The 19,232-nt window shown below is 38.2% G+C and overlaps 1 protein-coding gene across 6 annotated transcripts in view; it reads right to left on the bottom strand.

Moving 5' to 3' along the window:
- Positions 1 to 71: 71 nt before the first annotated feature.
- Positions 72 to 19,232, bottom strand: part of LOC107102144 (serine/threonine-protein kinase LMTK1-like) — a 39,256-nt gene continuing 20,095 nt past the window's right edge. Inside the window, exons 3-14 of one of the 6 annotated variants that reach the window (XM_015401325.1) lie at positions 17,623 to 17,764; positions 14,085 to 14,164; positions 13,571 to 13,689; positions 13,374 to 13,458; positions 13,102 to 13,235; positions 12,643 to 12,727; positions 12,433 to 12,554; positions 7,968 to 8,117; positions 4,203 to 7,395; positions 3,985 to 4,126; positions 1,814 to 2,014; positions 72 to 1,729 (exon numbers count right to left, since the gene is read on the bottom strand). In XM_015401325.1, coding sequence (XP_015256811.1) covers positions 1,701 to 1,729; positions 1,814 to 2,014; positions 3,985 to 4,126; positions 4,203 to 7,395; positions 7,968 to 8,117; positions 12,433 to 12,554; positions 12,643 to 12,727; positions 13,102 to 13,235; positions 13,374 to 13,458; positions 13,571 to 13,689; positions 14,085 to 14,164; positions 17,623 to 17,764 — 4,482 coding nt within the window. In that variant the 3' untranslated portion in view covers positions 72 to 1,700. Of the gene's footprint in view, positions 1,730 to 1,813; positions 2,015 to 3,984; positions 4,127 to 4,202; positions 7,396 to 7,967; positions 8,118 to 12,432; positions 12,555 to 12,642; positions 12,728 to 13,101; positions 13,236 to 13,373; positions 13,462 to 13,570; positions 13,690 to 14,084; positions 14,165 to 14,477; positions 15,176 to 17,622; positions 17,765 to 19,232 lie in introns of those variants that run through there. The other 5 variants (XM_015401324.1, XM_015401328.1, XM_015401327.1 and 2 more) reach the window with 5 other exon arrangements.

The following is a 19,232-nucleotide window of genomic DNA, read 5'->3' as shown; positions in this document are numbered from 1 at the left end:
GTTAAAATATATGAATGTTTGAGTGAATGGACTGCATTGCCTTCCTAAGGATTGTTTGCGAGAGTTTTTAGTTTTTTTTTTTTTTAACTAGTCCTTAACCTGATGTGATCACACTTATGTCACAATTTAATATCTATTTGTTTTGTACAAAACTGAATTAAACATGGCTGCCCTTGTCTTTATTTCTCCCTTCTGTTTCTGTTTGTACTGTATCCATTCTTTAAAGAAATGCATTTAAATTAAACGTATCAAATAAATTTAAACTTGCGCAGTTGTCTTATTTCCATCTTTGTTTTTAACCCCCACTTTTTACTACTTGTTTCAAACAGAAAAAAGCAGATGTAAACTTGATTTAATATACCACAGATGCAAGAGGGGGAAAAAAAGTACTTGAATTTATTCAGGTTTTTGAAGGGCGTGGATAGTACAACAGCAATGAATGAGGAATAAATGGAAACAGCAACAATGTCACTTCTGGTGCATAGAGCAACCTCGTCTTCCCCAAAGGCATCCACCATTTAAAAGCCAACAGGCTTTGCAGTTTTTCTTTGGCAAATTCAATAAACTTTCATCCTAGATGCATTGTTTTTTTAAATCCGTGTACAAAAATACTGGCAACAGTTTTTCAATCTTGCACAACTTAAAAGGCAAAGTGGGTGGGTGGGGGGCATTGAAACTTGGATCTACAGAAGGATGCACAGAGGAGGGAATACAACAGTGAATACAGCAGTAATAATTCTACTCAAGCTACCTGCTACATGTTGATATAATATTCATATAATATACCAGAATGTCCTTTTCTGAATGTCTTGGTTTCACCTCAGGAGTAGACATTCACCAAAACTGCAATATCATGTGTCTCTTTTTTTTTCTTTTTTTTTTTTTCTTAGAAAATATATTTTAACATGAGAAGTGACATTCCACCTTTATGACTGAGATGTTTACGGTGACACCACACAGTTTTGTGGAAAAACATCTTAGTCTGATTTTTTTCTAAAAAAAAAGTTTAGATTTAAACAAACCTTGTACTATGAATGACAATGACTTGTGTTCAGCTAATTTATTCTAGTACAATAAATTGGAGAGCAACTAAGGCTACACAAAGTGCTAAATAATCAAAAGTGTCTAGTGATGGTGATTCTGGAACTGGCCTACATCTGTAAGTTTTTGTACAGAAGTGCCATAATCAGCTCAATATGGAAAATGATACAGAATTTATTTCCCCTTGACCTTTAATGGAACAATTTTCAAGTCATTTTCTTCTTATGAATTCTGTAACAGTCCTAAAGTTGCCAGAACTAGTTTCAAAGCGTAAGTAATAAGGCAGCCAATGGGAGAAATGACAATGAAGCCTGTTCTTATTTTCCCATTTTTGTCTTGCGCATTAAAAAGAAAAATCTGTTACCATAAGGATTGCCAGCATTCATTAAGCAAAATATTTAAGCTAATAAAATTATTTTTTCCCCTTCAAACATATAAATTTTATCTGCAATCAAAATTCCATTCCTACTGCTATTGCACATATGTCAAGAAGTAAAGTTTGTGCAAATCAATTAGGTTTTCAACCACAATATGAGCCACCATCTCATAGAGTGTCTCATATTCAGATATCCCAAATACTACAAAATAAACTCTGTAAATCATCTTTAATATATAATAATGCTTCTCTGCTTCTCTTCTTCTGGTCTTTCCTGCAAGATTCAGTTGCTTGGGTTATCTTCATTGCTCCCTGTTAGGCACAAGGAATTTTGTTTCATTAGAGCTGTAAATTAAATAGCATTCTCAATTATAGAAATAGGTTTTGATTACAGACCTGTTGTTGTGCCTGAATGGGAGTCAGACACATGTGTGATGGAGAACCGAGAGACCATGAAACGGTTCAGAGGAATCACAGCTGGTTTGGGAACTTCAACTGTATCTGTGACAGAGGAGTGTGAGGACACAGGATCGGGGATATGAGGAGAGGATGAGGAGGTGTCCACTGACTGCTCATCTTCCCATCTGTTATTACCATCTGTGTAATGGTAAAGAAAAAAAAAGGAACATTTTAGAGATGCAGTAAAAAAAAAAGGATTACTTGATGACATAAAGAGCATCACTTTTATATAGGGGAGCCTGACTGGTGACCAGGGCTGGACAGAAACCAATGAATGACCTTGGTATTTTTGGTGATTAGTTATATTATAAGCAGACACACAGCATGGTAGTGAATCTAAACTCACATTTTGCACACAAATTATGCAGTCGAGAAGATGAAAATAAGTAATATAATAAGTCTTGGACATATTCTGGTATTTTAAACACACGTTGAACTATTTTCATTTTTTTATTGTTCAAAATAAAAGTAAAAGACCAATATTTACATTACATAATGTGAAATCTTTACTTTATTTTTCATTGATCTCCGAAAAGCTCAACAGATAAAAAATAATATAACAAGGCTGCAATTAAAGCCTATTCTGTCGATTAATAATTGGATGCCAAAAGGTTCCTTAGAAAAGATTTTACAAAGAATTGAAACCAAGGGAAGCCCTTTGAAGATTTGTGGATAGAGCATATTAATGGAAAAAGGTTTTCCAGATTAAATACAAAATGCTTTTATATATTTTACATTTTCAGTATTAACTGCTTTCAGTGGGTTGCTCTTTCAGCTAAAGGCATGCTTCAGACTCTCAATACTCAAGTTAACTATAACGAATACTAAATCACGGTCATTTCAATAATTTATGAGGATTAATCCGATTATGTTTTCAGCCCTAATTAAAACACTTTAGCCTCTGACCACTGCCTTTATTTATACATAAATTCATTAATAATTGATTTGTAATAATGATTTGTTCTATGAAACAGAATTATTTCCATATATGTGCTTAATTACAATAGGAGAGCCTTGGACTGGACAAGTGTATCTTGGCCCACCAGGTCTGGCCTGGTATGACCTGTGACAAGTCCAGTCATAAGCTCAAAAGTTTCTGCTATCTTTAAAAACACCAAGGCTAAGTGGTAACAGATCACACTGACAAAAATCATCAATGTAGAAGTTGCTGAATGGAAAGACCTGAAGTTAGCTATTTTTACCGGTGGTAATATGTTTAAAAGTAGAGTAAGAGGAGGGCAAAGTTGCTGGTGGTTGCTGATTTTGTACTTTTACATCTACTTAAATGAGGGCTGTGCAGCTGGAAGATTCCAACAGGAATCTTCAGACGTAACTTTAGCCATATGGAATAAGAAAAGCATTGAAGCAAAATTTCCGCCTCTCTGTGTCATGAAAGGGGTTCCATCTTTGAATATTGGCTTCCTTTCTAAAGACATGACTTGACCTAAAACTCTACATTTACCTATAGTACTAGTAATGAGGGCTAAAATATGAGATGTTAAAGACAAATTGACCATTTCCTCATCATTTTGTCTAATTTAAAGTCATTATTTGCTCTAGTGTCTTTAGTTGCAGTACAAATAGTGGGTAGGTTGTTCCTCCAAGCAGCTGTTTGACTGTAAAACTATCAACCATTCCATCGAACACTATAAGCTCTTTACATCACTATCAATTATTCACATGTTGACATATTTTTGCAAATGATCACACTACAAACACTTTTAGTGCGAACTTTCCATTATCTAATTCCGCTAAGTTTTGTATATTTTGTAAAATGAGTGGTTTGCATATTTTTTTTTCTAACTTTGTATGTATAACATTAATGAGCATTATCTTATTTTCATTAGTACCAATTTTGAGGTGTATCTGCATGTTTTCCATTTGCCTGCCACTTTCCTGATGGTACATTTACCCAGTGAGGATCACATAAAGTCTTATTCAGTTCTGTTTTATTCTAAAATATACGACAATTGCATCAATCATCACAGGAGCTTCTATTTAGAGGGAAGTTGGTATTTCCTATAGGGCCTTCTAAGAACTGGAGATGGAAAATCTTTCAAAATACTCCTCCTAGAAACGTAACTGAAGGTAGGATTCTTTGTGCTTACCCTGTGCTGAGCTGTTTCCATCTGTTTCTGTAGAAAAACAGTGAGTATCACAACCTTTAAGATCTAAATTTGATGTTTCCTGCTCAATGGGCTGTTCTCCAGTGGAAAATGAACAGTCCGCAAGTTCTCCGGTGGGGCTCTCCTGGAAGACACAGAGTTAAAATAATGATTATCTTTAAGCCAAAAAGGTGGAACTTTGTTCCATTTCTTTTTCCTACCTGGTCAAAAAGGAATACTGTGACATCATCAAAAAAGGAAACAGCTTTTTTCTTTCTCTCCAACTCGTCACAGAAGGATTGGGTCAGCAGGGAAGGCATCTTCAGGAGGCTGCGGAGGTGTTTCACCTTGCTGCTTTCACTTACTACCACCGGCACTGAGGTGAAATCTTCCTCACTCTCCTCGCTGTCTTCACCTTGGATGTTGTAGGTTCTCAGCTCTTCATCAGACTCGCTGTCATCGGAGTCATCTTCATCCTCAGCCTCTTCCAGAGGAGCTCTCACCTCTTCTCCACAAAGCTCCAATAATGATGAGGAGGTGGAAAGATCATGAGGGCTGTTAGATTCCTCACATAAACTTTCACAGTCCTCTGCATCAATGTCCTCAAACTCCTCTTCGTTAATTCTCCCACCCTCTCTTTGATGCTCTTCCTTCTCAATGACATTAATCTGTTTTGGCACCTCTTCCTCCTCAGTGGATTCCTCCACGTTTTCATTTTCTTCACATGGATTATCTCTGCATTCATTTATGGAGCAACCAGAGACTAATGAATTGATAGATGAGCTGCTCCCTGCTTCTGTGCTACCCTCTCCATGGTTTGCAGAGGCTTCTATGACAGAGGAGGAAGGTTCTGACCCATGGAGGGAGTTGAACTCAGATGCAGGATCATCCCCCGAATGCTCTGTGTTTAACCCCAGATCATCATCAGCAGGAGCAGATTCTTTGGTGAGACACCCACCCATCTGTGGAGGAAATGGCGACAGCATGGACAACTCAGGGGTTTGGATATTTTGTGTTAAATATAATTTGGCTTCTGAGGGATTTACCGAAATGCAACTTTTGAGATGTCTCAGATTTTTTAGATTGTTTTCAAGAGTATGGTCTCCTGCAGAGCTTGGAGTGTAAGGTTTTCCTGGAGCTGCAAAGAAACTTCTCCTTGCATCTTTGTCTTTGGGACTCCTCTCACTTTCTACATCAAAGTCAGAGAAATACGCAGAGTCCCTGTATGGATTGTTATCAACAAGACTCTTCACATGTGGCTCTGAGGTGACTATTGAAGTGCAGATACTCTGCCCTAAACCGACATGAAGACCAATTTCAGATTCTCCACCTAGCCTTGGGCAACTTTCACAATCTAGTGCATCTCCAAGCTCTTTGAACATAAACTCTGGGGATTCATTGTTTTCTGTGTCATAGCCACTATCCAGAGATTTGGGCAGTATGGGTGTGTTGTAAGGATCGGGACTAAAGGCCTGGTCACAGGAGCTTGCTACAGATGAAAGCACATTAATGGCACCCAAAGTGTCTGTATTCCCCTCTGAAATCTTTTTGGGGCTGATGTCTTCCTCCTCAACCTCACTAAGATCAAGGTTGAAGTCAGCAAAGATCCCAGATGTAATATCATTCATGTCATCTTCTTCATCCTCACTGTAGTCACCAAGATCAACCAGGCAGCTGCTGGGGTCCCTAACATCTACTGCAGGCTGCTGGCTCCTGCTACTTTTGGATGAATCTGCATAACTCAACATTAAGTCACTAAGACTAATGGATTTTCCAGCTGAAACTCCCTCCCAGGTGTTGCCTTGCTGCATATCAGACAAGGTTCTTGTTTGGTCAGTCTGAGGTTCTATTTCTCCATCCTTTGCACAGCTTGTTGTCTTGCTGGAGCTGGTGAGAGCATTGTTGCTTTGAAAATTATCCAAACTTGCAGGTTTTTCTTGAGCTGATTCTTTGTGGCATATCTGAATATATGAGTCTAACCCAACAGAAATGCAAGATGCACTCCATTCAGGGCTTTCGTCACTGACCCCCAAGGTGCCACAAGGCTTAAAGCTTTGGAAGGTTCTTGTGGTGGCTTTGGTTAAAGCCCATGCATCTGTTGCATCTGAATGAAGAGTTATGCAATTGTCATTCCCACTCCCTGTATGCCTGCTGTCAGTACTGTTATTGTTTGCCGAATGGTTTGAGATCCAGTTGGTTTTGTCCTCAACTTCTCTACTTTTCCACCGACTGAACTGTAGGTCATCATTGTCTCCTACATCGTTGCCAACGTGGTTTACAATAGGTAGTGTTTTTTTCAGGGGGCCCAACATATTATGGCAGCTTTCGTTGACTGTGCTATGACCTGTGTGCTGTTCAAGGTAAGGATCGCAGAATCCTAAACTGGGGCTGCTGACAGCCTGTGACAAACTGCATGGGTTTTCTAACAGACCGCCCATATGAGGAGGGTTTGTTTGAATCTCTTGTGACTTTTCAAGTATAGAGGGAGAGGATGGCCTCTGTAGCTCAGGTTCCAGCGATTCGTCAGAGGAGACTGCATTATTATTAATGCTATAGGGTGGAACTGAATTGTAAGAACAACCTGATTTTACTAGACTGCCATTAGATGAGGGGCTCAGTAGTGGATGTGTTTGTAGCTGAATGTTTGGACTCGAATCATTTGATTTCACGTTGTTCGTGGTGGACCAGTAAGAGCTGGATTGATTCTCAGATGGCAACTCTCTGTTAGCAAGTTCCATTTCTGAACTGTAGTCCCCAGTGTCATCATCAAATTTGAGGTTGCACTGGACAGGTTCTTCAATGCGAATGTAGTACTCATTGCTAATAGAGGGGCTGTGGGCACTCAGCACTGGGACAACACTAGTGTGCTCAGATTCATAATAGGATGAGGACTTGCTTGACATCAGAATGTCAGTCTTGCAGCCCATTGAGGTACTTCCTGTGTTAGAATAATAAATATCTTGGTAGTGTGGGTTCTCCTGGCCTAGTTGTCCACTAGTGGAGGAGGAACAATAGGGCTGTTCAGCTCTGGCTGGCTCCCACTTGTACTCAAAGTTTAGACCATGGCTTGTCTCGGTGACGGTCAGGAGGTCATCCCCTGTGTCAGAGTGAAAGCCGTCAGAAAAGTGCTCCAGGAGGGGAAAGGAGGATGAAGCGGAGGAGGCCAGCTCCATTGTCTGAGTTAGGTCTGCGCTGTGGATGTCAGCACGGGTGGGAGTGAAAACCAAGGATGTGGACGCAGCTGTGTGCGATGTGCTGCCAAGCAAATTGGGTTTCAAGGCATTCCAGCGTTGCTCAAAGTCTTCCTCAGCTTCACTTGAGCCTTTAGCACACAAGTAGGTGACCAGAAGGTGGACTTCCTCACTGCTTGGCCTTAGCTCTGGCTGTAGCCAGCAGAACTGCATAACTTCATACCTGAAATGAACAAATATATTTATATATTTTTACCCACTCTGACATGACTAATGATATTGTAAATGGCAGGGGATTTAAATAATTGATCTAAACAAACAAGAAAAGAGAACTTCAGAGGTAAGCAATTTACTGTTACACCTGGGATTTATTTACAGCTCTAGCCAATAACCTACAGCCTATATAAAGGCGATTAGAATGGTTGCTGACTCAGTTGGAAGATCCTCTTTGTGTGTCAGTGTAGCTTTTCAAAGATGCTGCCAAATGTTTTTCCATTGAGCAACTGCAGTGAAAAATTAATAGGTATAAACATTGTTCAGCTGTCTTCAAGGTAAAGATAGATGAAGTGATTTAACTCTGCTTTGAGTCAGAAGGGTCACACAGAATAAGACTATTGATCAGCTTCTCTCACTTACAATTAGATATAACCTCAATGGTCGGGTGCAATGGAACATTAGCTATTTGTGTGATTTTCTTTCCAGCCAACTAATGTTGAATAGTCATTTAAAGTCATGACATGTCTGGGGTCCAAATCTTTAATTTCCTAAATGAGTAAATATCAAAGCTTGTCTCACCAGCGGTCATCCAGGGGGAACTGCAGGTGGGGTTTGGGTAGTTTAAGCTGCTGCTCCTTTACAGCATATGTCAACACTTGTCTGTCAGAATATTGTCTGTATGGTTGGTTTCCCAGCTCATAAAGCTCCCATAAAGTCACACCCAAAGACCTGGAGAGATGGGAGACAGAATTAAAGATGATTTAGGCTGCAACACGAATAAAAAAGATACAATGAAAGACAAAGTTAATGGTAATAGTGATTTATCAAATTTTATAATAATGAGTATATTCAGTATTTGGAGCTTGATGAAGTTTGTCGTTAATCTTTTTTATCACAATTAAATTGTTCATATTACTAAAAATACAAAAATGAAAACCTTAGCAAGAGTGAAAAGCAATCTTCATGTTATGGTTTTATTTATCAAGAGAGCTGTCAAAATCAATATGAGTTTGTAAGATATTGCACCTTGGTTAGGTAACCCTTGGCAACAGCTGGAATCTAGAATTCCTGAATTTGCAATAACTAGCATGAGGCTATTATATGCCAGTGAAGTAATTTTGGACAAGTCTATTCTGTAATGCTATGAACCTTTAACACTGAAATTGAGGTTGTTGTCTTATTTTCTTACACATTACAAGCTGTGTGAGGAATTTATATATAAAAACTGTTTTCTCTGTGTGGTATGTATATATATATATATATATATATATATATATATATATATATATATATAGCTTATAGTTAGAGTGGCTCAGGTTATCCAGTGCTATCTCTATAGTTGTGTTGCTATAGGCTTAGACCGCTGGAGGACATAGGGAACCCTTTTTCATCATTCTGCTTCATTCTATATCTATTCTCCTACTCTGCATAACTTGTTAGTTCAATCTCTAATGTTATGGTCTCTCTGGTTTTCTCATAGTAGCTTAATTTGGCCTCTTCCTGTTTGGCTATGGTATCATCCTGGTAAGAAATATCAGCTGTGTTGCTCCCATCAACAACATCTTTGTAATAGATGTTTGAGCTCAGCCTATTTTTCAGTGTAGACCTGTTTCCCTGACTGTGACTGGCTGGATGTGCTCACTTCGTCCTCTGACTTGGAAACGGGCTCGGAGCTTGTCTCCCTGGCTATGTTTTTCTGTACGGGGCCGTCTGTGGAGCTGGAGGACAAGTTCTTTTGTATCTCTGCTTCTTCCTGTATGCCTGCTTCTGTATTCTTGAACCCCAGTCGGCCTCGGCAGATGGCCCCTCACACTGAGCCTGGTTCTGGTGCTCGATGTTTCTTCCTGTTAAAAGGAAGTTTTCCCTCTCTAATGTCACTATAAGCATGTTTTGTGTGAGGGATTGTCTTCAAGTCAATGAGTCGATGCAATCAACTGGTTTTCCTTAGATAGAAAACTTTGAATCAATTTGACTGTATGATCTGGTTGAATCTCCGTAAAGTGCCTTGATATGACATGCTGTGAATTGGCATTACCGGTATGTAAATAAACAGAACTGAACTGAAAATATATTTCAAATACATAAGAACATCCAGCAGTAAAATATTTTAACTTTGTGTTTTTACAGATTTCTCTGCAGTGAAGAGCAAAACAACCCCTGGCTGCTGAACCAACCCATCCTGTGAAATTGCAAGAGTTTGGCACTCAGGTCGTACCTTGGCACATCAGGTCCCCGTATATCATCAACTAAGCGCATTATGAGTGCTATTGTCTTTTTCTGTTAAACTTTATTTATTTGCAAATAGTACAAAGGCTACAATTTAGTAGAAAAAGTACAAGACAAAAATAATGAATAAATAAACAACACAAGCAACATAAAAGAAGAGGAAAAAAATATACCTCTCAACATGCTATGACAAAACCATAGAAAGGAAATTAAAAGAAAAAAAAACAGAAGAAAATAAACAAAAGTGAGTTACACAAATAAATTATATTCAGTGCAAATATTCTTTGTTTTAATGGTCTTTTAGTTAATTAAGTCAGAGATTGATTCAAGATACAGTTTAACATCCATTATAAAGAGCTTTAAAAAAGTATTTTTGTGCATTACTTTACTCTTCTGTGATACCAAACAAAACATTTTCAAAACAGAGAAGGAAACCAGACTGAATATTATTAGATATCAAAGAAGGCAAAGCTCTACCTCTTAGGGACAGATCTCTTTGTAACAAGCTATTAAATATTTTTTTTTGATTTTTCAAGGATTGGTGTAAAAATAATAATACCTCTGTTAATATTATTAGCGATACTGATGCCCAGATATGTTACAGAATCCGTAACAGGTTTTCCAGAAATACAGTGTGAGCATTTATTCAGCTATAATAGTTCACATTTATTGAAATTACGGGACAAGCCAGAAGCCTTAGTGAAACTTTAAAGTGTATTTATTGCCCAAAGCACAGGTGACTCGTCATTTAGAAACAAAACTGTATCATCAGCCAACTGGCTAATCAACAGTTTGCTAGTACCGGAGCTTTAGTGCCACACACGCATCACTTGACAGTCCGAGAACGAATAAAACAAATGAATAAGAAAATATGTAAATAAGCAGCACTGTGGAAAACTCTTCCGTCACTGAAGAATGCAGCATCACCAAAAATCAAAGACTGGTTTTTCAAAAAAGAACAGAAAGAAAGGAGAAAGAGAAGAGACGGAGGAAGACGTCAAATACATGACGTAATTTTTCAAGAAAGGTTTGTTAACTAAGTAACAGTTGATTATTAACCTGTTGTGTAAATAAGGTAGCTATCTGCTGTCTACAACTACGTAATAACTACTCCTTAATGTCGCAGGGAATCACATTATTAATAATATCAGCTAGCTGGGCTCTGCTGTTAGTCTTAAACTGAAAATGATTGCAAGTTTTTTTTTTTTTTGTTAGTTTTTTTTTATTTAACCAGGATTTATTCAGCATTTGTAATGAGCCTATAGTGTGTCTGTAAATAACACTAAGCCTAAGCAACTAAAACAGATAGCTCACAGAGCTGAGAATTTACATTTATACAAACCGACCAAGCAACAGGAACATTTTTAGGGCTATTAAATGTTTAGGAAGAAATTTAAATTAAAAAACTGCCCTTCAACAGATGCTCTGCCAGCAGCAGCCCCCAATCCCCCTCCTAGTTCCAGTGAAAAAGTAGAGCATAAAAACATTGTGTTCAAGGACATGCAAGTTAGCATCCTTACAGAGTCTGTGAAATTTTCCTCTCGTTACCATAAAAAAAAAATTATAAATTTATAAATATTTAATATTTATAAAAAAATAAAATGATTTTCCCTACATAATGATCACTATGAAGTAAAAATGGACTGCAGTTGTTTGAAGGACAACACTGAGTACCCTCCAGCAGCCATGTATTAAAATCAACATTAATATTAAAATAGTTCAGTTAGATTTTTATAGTCAGATTGAATTACAGTTATTGAAAGACATCCATAAATCTTGATGGGCAGCTTGAAGCAGCCAATACAGCAAGCAGCATATTTTATTGTTATTACAATACATGTATTCATGAATGAAAAATAAGATCTCAGGGCCAAGATAAAAGTAATCTGTCCTTTATTAAAATAATAGTGAAATCTAAAGCAGTGATGTGTACATGGACGGGGGCAGGTGGGGCGGCCGCCCTGCCTATTGTGCTAAAAAAAATTTATCACAGTTCTCTTTACAGTGGGGAGGAAGCGCATTGAGTCCTTTTATTTTATTTCTGTCCCTGCCATTAAAAAAGTATGCACGCCACTGACCTCATTTGACTATATTTTCAAAAAAAAATGCTCAACTGTAAAAAAGATGTTTTTTTTCAAGAAAGTCTCTGCTAGTTTTACATCAGATGTAATGGAAAGCAATTTATATGTTGACTTATTTGTCCTCATATTATTAGTTTGGGAGAAAATGTGTGATTGTTATTTTGTGTTGTCTTCAACTGTTGATTTTACTGTGAATCTTTCCCATTGCTGCCAGTTAAATAATCTTCTTTTTTAAGATATTTGAGGTCAGAGCTTTAAAATATGTTTCAGATCTTCTGTGATCCTCTGAGTGAGTTGTCGATTGTTACTTGAAACGATGTGTTAAAGATTGAAACGTTTACAGTAGTCACATGTCCTCTCTATTTTATTAAACTGCCAAGGCTTGGAAATTGATCCACTAATAGATCACTGATACTGTTCTGTCTGAGTGTGGCTAGTGAACTAGACTCCAAAAATGAGGATAACAGGTGATACATTACTTAAAGAGGCAATTATAATTACAGGCAATTACATTTTCCCAGAGTGGCAGGTTGGTTTGGATAGCTTTTTTTCCTAATAGTTAAATACAAATATTTGGACATATTTTTCACATCACTTCACAAAAACATTTTTCTGATCATAAAAGAAAGCATAGTTGAAGTAAAAGACTAAAAAATAAGATGATTACAGTTACATCTTTAGCAGAATTTAATTTAATCCTTAATTAATTAATTTAATACACTTTTTAAATCTCTCACCATATGTTGCTGCTTTTGGTTTGATCAACAACCAGCAGGTTTCCATGGACCTCATCTATGAGTTCCGGTGCGATCCAGCGCAGAGGAACCCAAATCTGGTCTTGTGTGATGAAGTAGTCATCCTACATAAATAAACACAAAACACAGGCTTTATCACTAAAAGGATAAATAAAAGTGAAAGAAAAAGTGACTTTTTAATCAAGGGCTGACCTTATATTGGCTGTGAGACAGCCCGTAGTCGCCGATCTTGACAGACATTTCTGAAGTAAGAAGGCAGTTTCGCAGGGCCAGATCACTGTGGTGCCAAAAAAAAAAAATCCTAAAATTAATTTAGACTTTTCCACAAAATGCACCAAGTGTGTATAAATACTGTTTATATGAGTCTACAGCTGTTTTCATATGGTTGTTTCAGGGATAAAACATTTAATCTAATATTACCTCCTTTAAATGCTGCGCCTTTCCGTTGGGCCATCAAAAGAATGAATTGGGGTTCACCACCAGCAACAAAATCACTGATGCTGGAGTTTGTGTCAACTACTCAGGCAGCACCAGGATGTTGTTGCAGGAGGTAACCAACAGGTGGCACACAAAGCCTTCATGTTGATGTTGCTCATGTTGTGCAATAAAAGCAGCTTGAACGCAAAAAGACAGAAACTATTGTTTACGTACCTGTGGATAAAATTATATTTGTGAAGGTGAACAAGCCCTGAAGCGATGTCGCAAGCCATTCTCTGGAGAATCAAGGCGTCTAGAGTCTCAGAGTCAGTCGCCCGACAGCTGCTGAGGTAATTCTTAAGATCCCCCTGAAAGGAGGAAAATAGGAAATGAGGGTATTAGGTGTTCTGTCTGTGTGCGACTACAAGCTACAGAGAGCCATGCACAGAAACAAGGAGGTACTTATTAAAAAGCAAATAACATCTCAATCTAAATAGTTTTCATACCAAAGGACAAAACTCCATGACCAGCAGATAGGGAGTGACCTCAGAACACTGTGCCAGGCACTGCAGGAGGGCAGGGTGCTGAAGGCTTCTGGAAGAACAGCAAACATTTAAGCTGCATCCATCCATATATACAGTGGTATGAATAACAGAAACAGAAGTTTGTTAGTTTGGTGAGCCAACATGTTTGTGGCACTGACCTATATGGCTGAGCCTCTTCCAGGAATTGGATCTGATCCTGAACGCTTGAACTGGCCTTCAGCTCCTTCACCACTACCTGGGTGGTGCTGACGCCTGCAGAGACCTCCCCCAACAGAACCTATGAGATTATGGTAGGAAGGAACAGGAGATCCCAGCTTTTTACAAACCTAGACTTAATTCAAAGCATTGCTAATATAAAGCAGAAGCTTTAGAGTGGTAAAGAGGAGTTGCTAAAAAAAAAAATCCAAGTGTTTCATTACCATCAGTTAGATTCTAAGTTAAAATATGAATCTCTGCTCATCTCCAACAGAACTGACACTGACATAAGTGCCAAAGATTTGCCTCAACTCCTGATCAAATGAACCTCAAATTACAAAGTTTAACAAGCCTAAAATATAGCGAAGATAGTACAGATTTTGAATTATAGCAATGAATTCTGATAATGGAGGTAAACCAATGTTTCTGGATTGTGTACAGAACTATGTTAAAAGCTAAAAAAGATAAACATATTACTTTTCCAAACCAGCCATGTCCGATCTCTTTCAGATACAGCAGACTGTGGCGGCCAATGTCAGACGATTTCAACAGCTGTACTGAAAAGGAACAACAAAGAACACATTAAAATACTATACTAAGATCGACAAAACTGCAGAATGCAAAAGCTGACCAGAGATTATAAGAAACAGCATGCTGTCTGAAAAAAAACAAAACAATCAGATATGAAGGAGCTTCTTTAAAATATGGAATTGCAAAAGTAAACCACAAACCCTGAGAGCTACATAAAGTAGGGAGTTCACTTTTCGTAAAAAAAAAATCATCAAGTTTGTCTGCACATATATAAACTCAGCATCTTGGCTAAAAATGGCAAAAGAGCAATAAATAAGCAAAGTCTAGAGATTAGATTACCTCCTTGAATCCTCATGATTCAGGAATCAGAGATGTTGATGGTGAGGTTAGAGAAGATAATGACAGCAAGGCAGAGCAACCGGCCGCGCTGAATACCATGACGGGGTCTGAGTCCATGACCCCATCTGAGATAGGGTGCCGGTTCAAAGTGTGAGAACCGAGAGCCTGAGGCCCCAGCTCCTGCCCCAGACATCTCAGCGCTTGTTGTGTGTGTGTAAAAGAGAGCCCAATGGTCATACTGTGTGTGAGACAGCCTCGGGAGGATTTAACCCACAGAGCCCTCCAACAGCTGAACAAGCTCACCACACTGTCTCTCCCCATCTGCAGCGAGCTCATTCTCCAACTGGGACATACACACAAACATGCACACTGGCCTCTCTATGCTTTCCAGCTGTTGAGCAAATGCTTAAATCCTTGAATTTTAAACTGGCTATACTGAACACACAATAAACAGAAAGTAAAAAAAAAATAGAATCCACTGACTCAGTCTATCTATGGCTCCTTCCTCCTGTGATGCAGATTTTCTGAATGTGCGTCGAGCCCGATGTGACCGTCACGCATGTTGGTTGTATGCCGTTTGACGCAGAAGCCTTGTGTGCTGCTTAAAGTCAACCCGTAATGACATAAGGTCCACATAATGCCCCCCCTGTCACCCAGGGCAGCAACATTCCTTAACTGAAGATGAAACAAACACTGCTCTGTCCAATACAAAAAAAGATCTCTGTCATACACATTCACCCCCCCGCTCTTAGGCCCTGGTGCATGCCACCAACCCTTCCCTGTCTCTCTCCATCCTGTCACAAACCCCTCACTGTATTCACCCCACAATGCCAGTCCTCCGCTGATGCGTTCCACAGACGTTTTAGCCCGGCCTTACACTCTCCCACTGGCCAGCCACCTTAAAGCAGGGCAATTGTTCAGTTCGCTCACACACTCACCCTGTGTCTATTCGTACCTAGTCCACCCAGCAGAAACACACAGAAACACAAGGTCCATTCTCTGCTGAAACGCTGGATGGAGGTTGTCACAGCGATAACAGGCCCAATACTTTCCTTCACAATTACCCAAGCTCACTGATAATTCCACCCTTGATTAAAGAGTTGGCGAGTAAATATTGAAGATACTGATATATTCCTAACTTGGATAGTTTGTGTATGATTGTATATCTCTCTCATCTCCTTTTCATGACATTCCCAAAGAATAGGGCACAATCAGTGGAATGAAACAAACTTGCACAAACGCTTTAAAGCATCTGTGGATAAGCATTATTACAGCAACAACTTGAAAAAGATTGATGTTTTATAAATGGCAAACGCCAAGCTCTCTGTGCAGAGCATCTAGAATGGATCTTTAAATCACAAAACAAGCAGCATTTATGGTTTATGCAATGAGAAATCTTCTTCATGTAGTATTTATATCAAATAAATAACCAAGCATGTATGCATATAATGTGATCATCATTTTCCTTACTCTGAGGTAAAAACAATCTGGTTTTCACATTGTCTCCTAACGCCGCGTGTTCATTCCTCGCCCTGCAACACCTGCACCAATCACACAGCCGTCGCTACAAGGGACAGAGGCATGGCTCACGATTGGCTGCAAGCTGGAGGCTGCCTCGTCCAATCACTGCTGATGCTCTCATCCAAGGATGCCGAAGAGCAGCAGCTACAAACCTTTCTTTTTGACTAAGCTCAGCGCAGAGCAGACAGCTGGTGAGTCATGAAGGGGTGAGACAAATCGAGGATGTGCCACATGCTGACACATAAATGAGCACGCACATTTCAACATGAAATAGGATGACATGATAACATACAAGCGGATTAAATAGACAGGTTTTAGATAATAGAATGTAAAGTAAAAACATTAAAATCAATCTTTCCTTAGATAAAGCAAATTGATCAAGGAGAAAATGCATGAAATATATGCTTCTTTTGGTACTTTAAATGATATGATACAGAAATATTAGATGTGAACACACAATTATAGAATTTTAACACCAAATAAGTCTGAACTGTTCTTTTATGTTAAATAAAATGACCAAAAAATGCTAAATAATCTAAGTACATTCTTCAAGCACAGGATATAACAAACCTTTCTTTAATATTTGGTGGATTTGCCTTTTTTACTGAATGATTTGCGTCAAATGACTTGGACACCTTTCTGCAAGCTTCTAACTTTGCTGGAATTTTTAAGAGAACTGGTGCAGCTGAGTCCGGTTTTAGGCCACCTGTCATGGTTTTGGTTCTGTTTAAGTTTTCTTTTTGTGTTTTCATTGGTTTAATTTCCATTTTGTGTTGTTTTCTGGTTGTATTTGAGTTTTTATGTATTTCTTGTTTACCCTCCTGTGCCCCCTTGTGTCAGTCTCCTTCCTCTAGCTCTCTTCTAGATTCTTCCATCCACACCTGCTCCTCGTTATCCAAATCTTTATTGAGTCTTCCATTTATACCCCTATCGTACAGTTTGTTATTGCTTGTTCCTAATGTGTTTTTTTTGCATGGCATCTTTTGGCTTTTTGGTTTTCTGTATTTTGTGTTTGAACGTTGCTTGTTTTGTGTTGGATCTGCATTAAATCAGCAAAAACTAATTTCTGCTTCTTTCCGTCTCTGCATTTGGGTCCTTTTCAAACCCCCAAACAATGTGATATCACCTTGCTCACACACAACTTTTCAGCGCTGCACATACATTTTCAATTGGACTCAGTTTAAAGCTTCGGATAAGAACTGTAAAATATTGAATTGGTTGTTCTTAAGGCAATTTGTGCTTTATCTGACATTGGGCTTAGGGTCAAGAGGCTTTGTATAACTCTTGCTTTCCACCATGATACACAGAATCACATCTTTACTGACACACCGAATACATACAATCAACCGCTTATACTAGTGTATTTGCATCTATTGTTGCACTTTCACACATCTAAAAATTGTACTAAAGAATGAACTAGAGCGGTGGAAATTCCCAGTTGTCTTCCATATGTATAGAATATTGATTAATTTTTTAAATATATTCATAAGTAGGCCTCAATTTTGATATTTAATCAAAACCTTACAAAGCTGTTGTGTCATCTGAAATGTCCTGAAACTTCCTGCAAAAAGCTGGCTATCACTTTTAGAAAAAAAAAGAAAAAGGTGATGGTATGATTTCTTACTTGATCTTCCAGGCTGTTTTGAGACGGGGAGGGAGACCTCGGTGAGGGGAAGGATGTAAACCTCAGGCCCATTCTGAGAGGAAGGCGAGGCCAGAGCGGAGAGGTCTGCCTGGTACTCTTCTCCCTCTGTGTTTTCAAATTCCTGGTGCGAGGTCAGACACTGGGATTAGTCATACGCTCGCAACTGGAGGGTGGTAGACAATGAATACACTGTGCAGGCATTAAAATACACTGAGGCACATTCTACCCATATACATTAGTCATATAGATTGTACCCTACACTGAGATGGTCACACACTAATACTAACTGTTCTTTAAACTCTATACACAGGAATTTACATTAATATATTCACATCAGAAGTTATCCATTTTATTCTCTAATTATCAAACAAAATCTAATATATAATTTAATGTATTTTTTTTCTCAGTTTTCAAAATAACTGCTTTAAAAAATATGTTTCTCAACACCAAATAATTGTCCTTTTTAAATTTGGGGTTATATTTCAAATTGTGACCTTATATTTTCATTCACTGATCTTATCCACTAGTTTAAGTTCTAACTGTGAGACTTAGTGAGTTGTCAAATACATCAACATTAAAATAAAATAAAATACACACCGAGGTTTAAATTCAGTGATTAGAGCCTTAAAGTAGAAAGCAATACTTACTAAACATAAATGTATTTTAACTGGATTAAAATAATGATGCATATCACCAAGAAGTGGATGGAAAATGATACATAGTTCAAAGTGTCTTCAACAAAGGAAACTCTAGAAATTGCAAACCTCTTTATATTCCGACCTCCACAGGAACAAACTTAAAGTTAGGAACTAACTTTATAATAGACAAACAGCCCCAAATACAATTGCTTTTTGTCTGTATCTGGACATGTTGAGAGAGGCAATATAAAACAGCTGAATATCTATCAGATTATGTGAAATATTGCTCTGAACAATCTTTCCACAGAATTTCAATTATATTTATGTCTGGACTTGAGGTTCTTCTATCATAAAATGCCTTCACTGAAGCCACACTGTTTTAGCTTTGGTTGTATATTTAGGGCTATTGCCCAGTTTAGAGGTGACACCTAACTTTCATTTCAAATTTGTGACAGCCTCCGACTCAAACCAACTTCTTTCTTTTTTCTTCGCTGCAGAAAAGCATCTCCACACAATGATGCTGCTCCCACTTTATTTTACAAAATAATTGTGTTGCTTAGGGTAGCTGCATCTTAGAATAGCTCTTTTAGCAATATTCTAATGTTCTTTTTTAAGACAAATTTTGTTCCTGAGTTTATGGAGGAGAATTTCTTTTTTACAGTATTTTTGCCTCTGATGTTTAATGCTTTACAACTGAAAGGATTTTTGCCAGTATTTTTCTTTTTGGATATTTCTTATGATATATAGCCATATTAACCATAGTGAGTTGGTTTTTTTTAGACCTAGGACTGGCTCAGGTCTCTCAAGCGGACACTCTCAACATCTCTTACTCTTTAATACTTTAATACTCTCTAATCTCTTTAATACTTAAATAACTTTTGCATGTACAAGCTCAATGAAAAAGAGGCACTGAGGATGCAGAGTAGGAGCAAGGATAAGAGAGAGGACAGG

This window comes from Cyprinodon variegatus, unplaced genomic scaffold, assembly GCF_000732505.1.
Source record: "Cyprinodon variegatus isolate N-32 unplaced genomic scaffold, C_variegatus-1.0 Scaffold1210, whole genome shotgun sequence".
NCBI lineage: Eukaryota > Metazoa > Chordata > Actinopteri > Cyprinodontiformes > Cyprinodontidae > Cyprinodon > Cyprinodon variegatus.
Note: the sequence above shows the minus strand (reverse complement) of the source record. Positions and strands in the feature narration are given on the sequence as shown.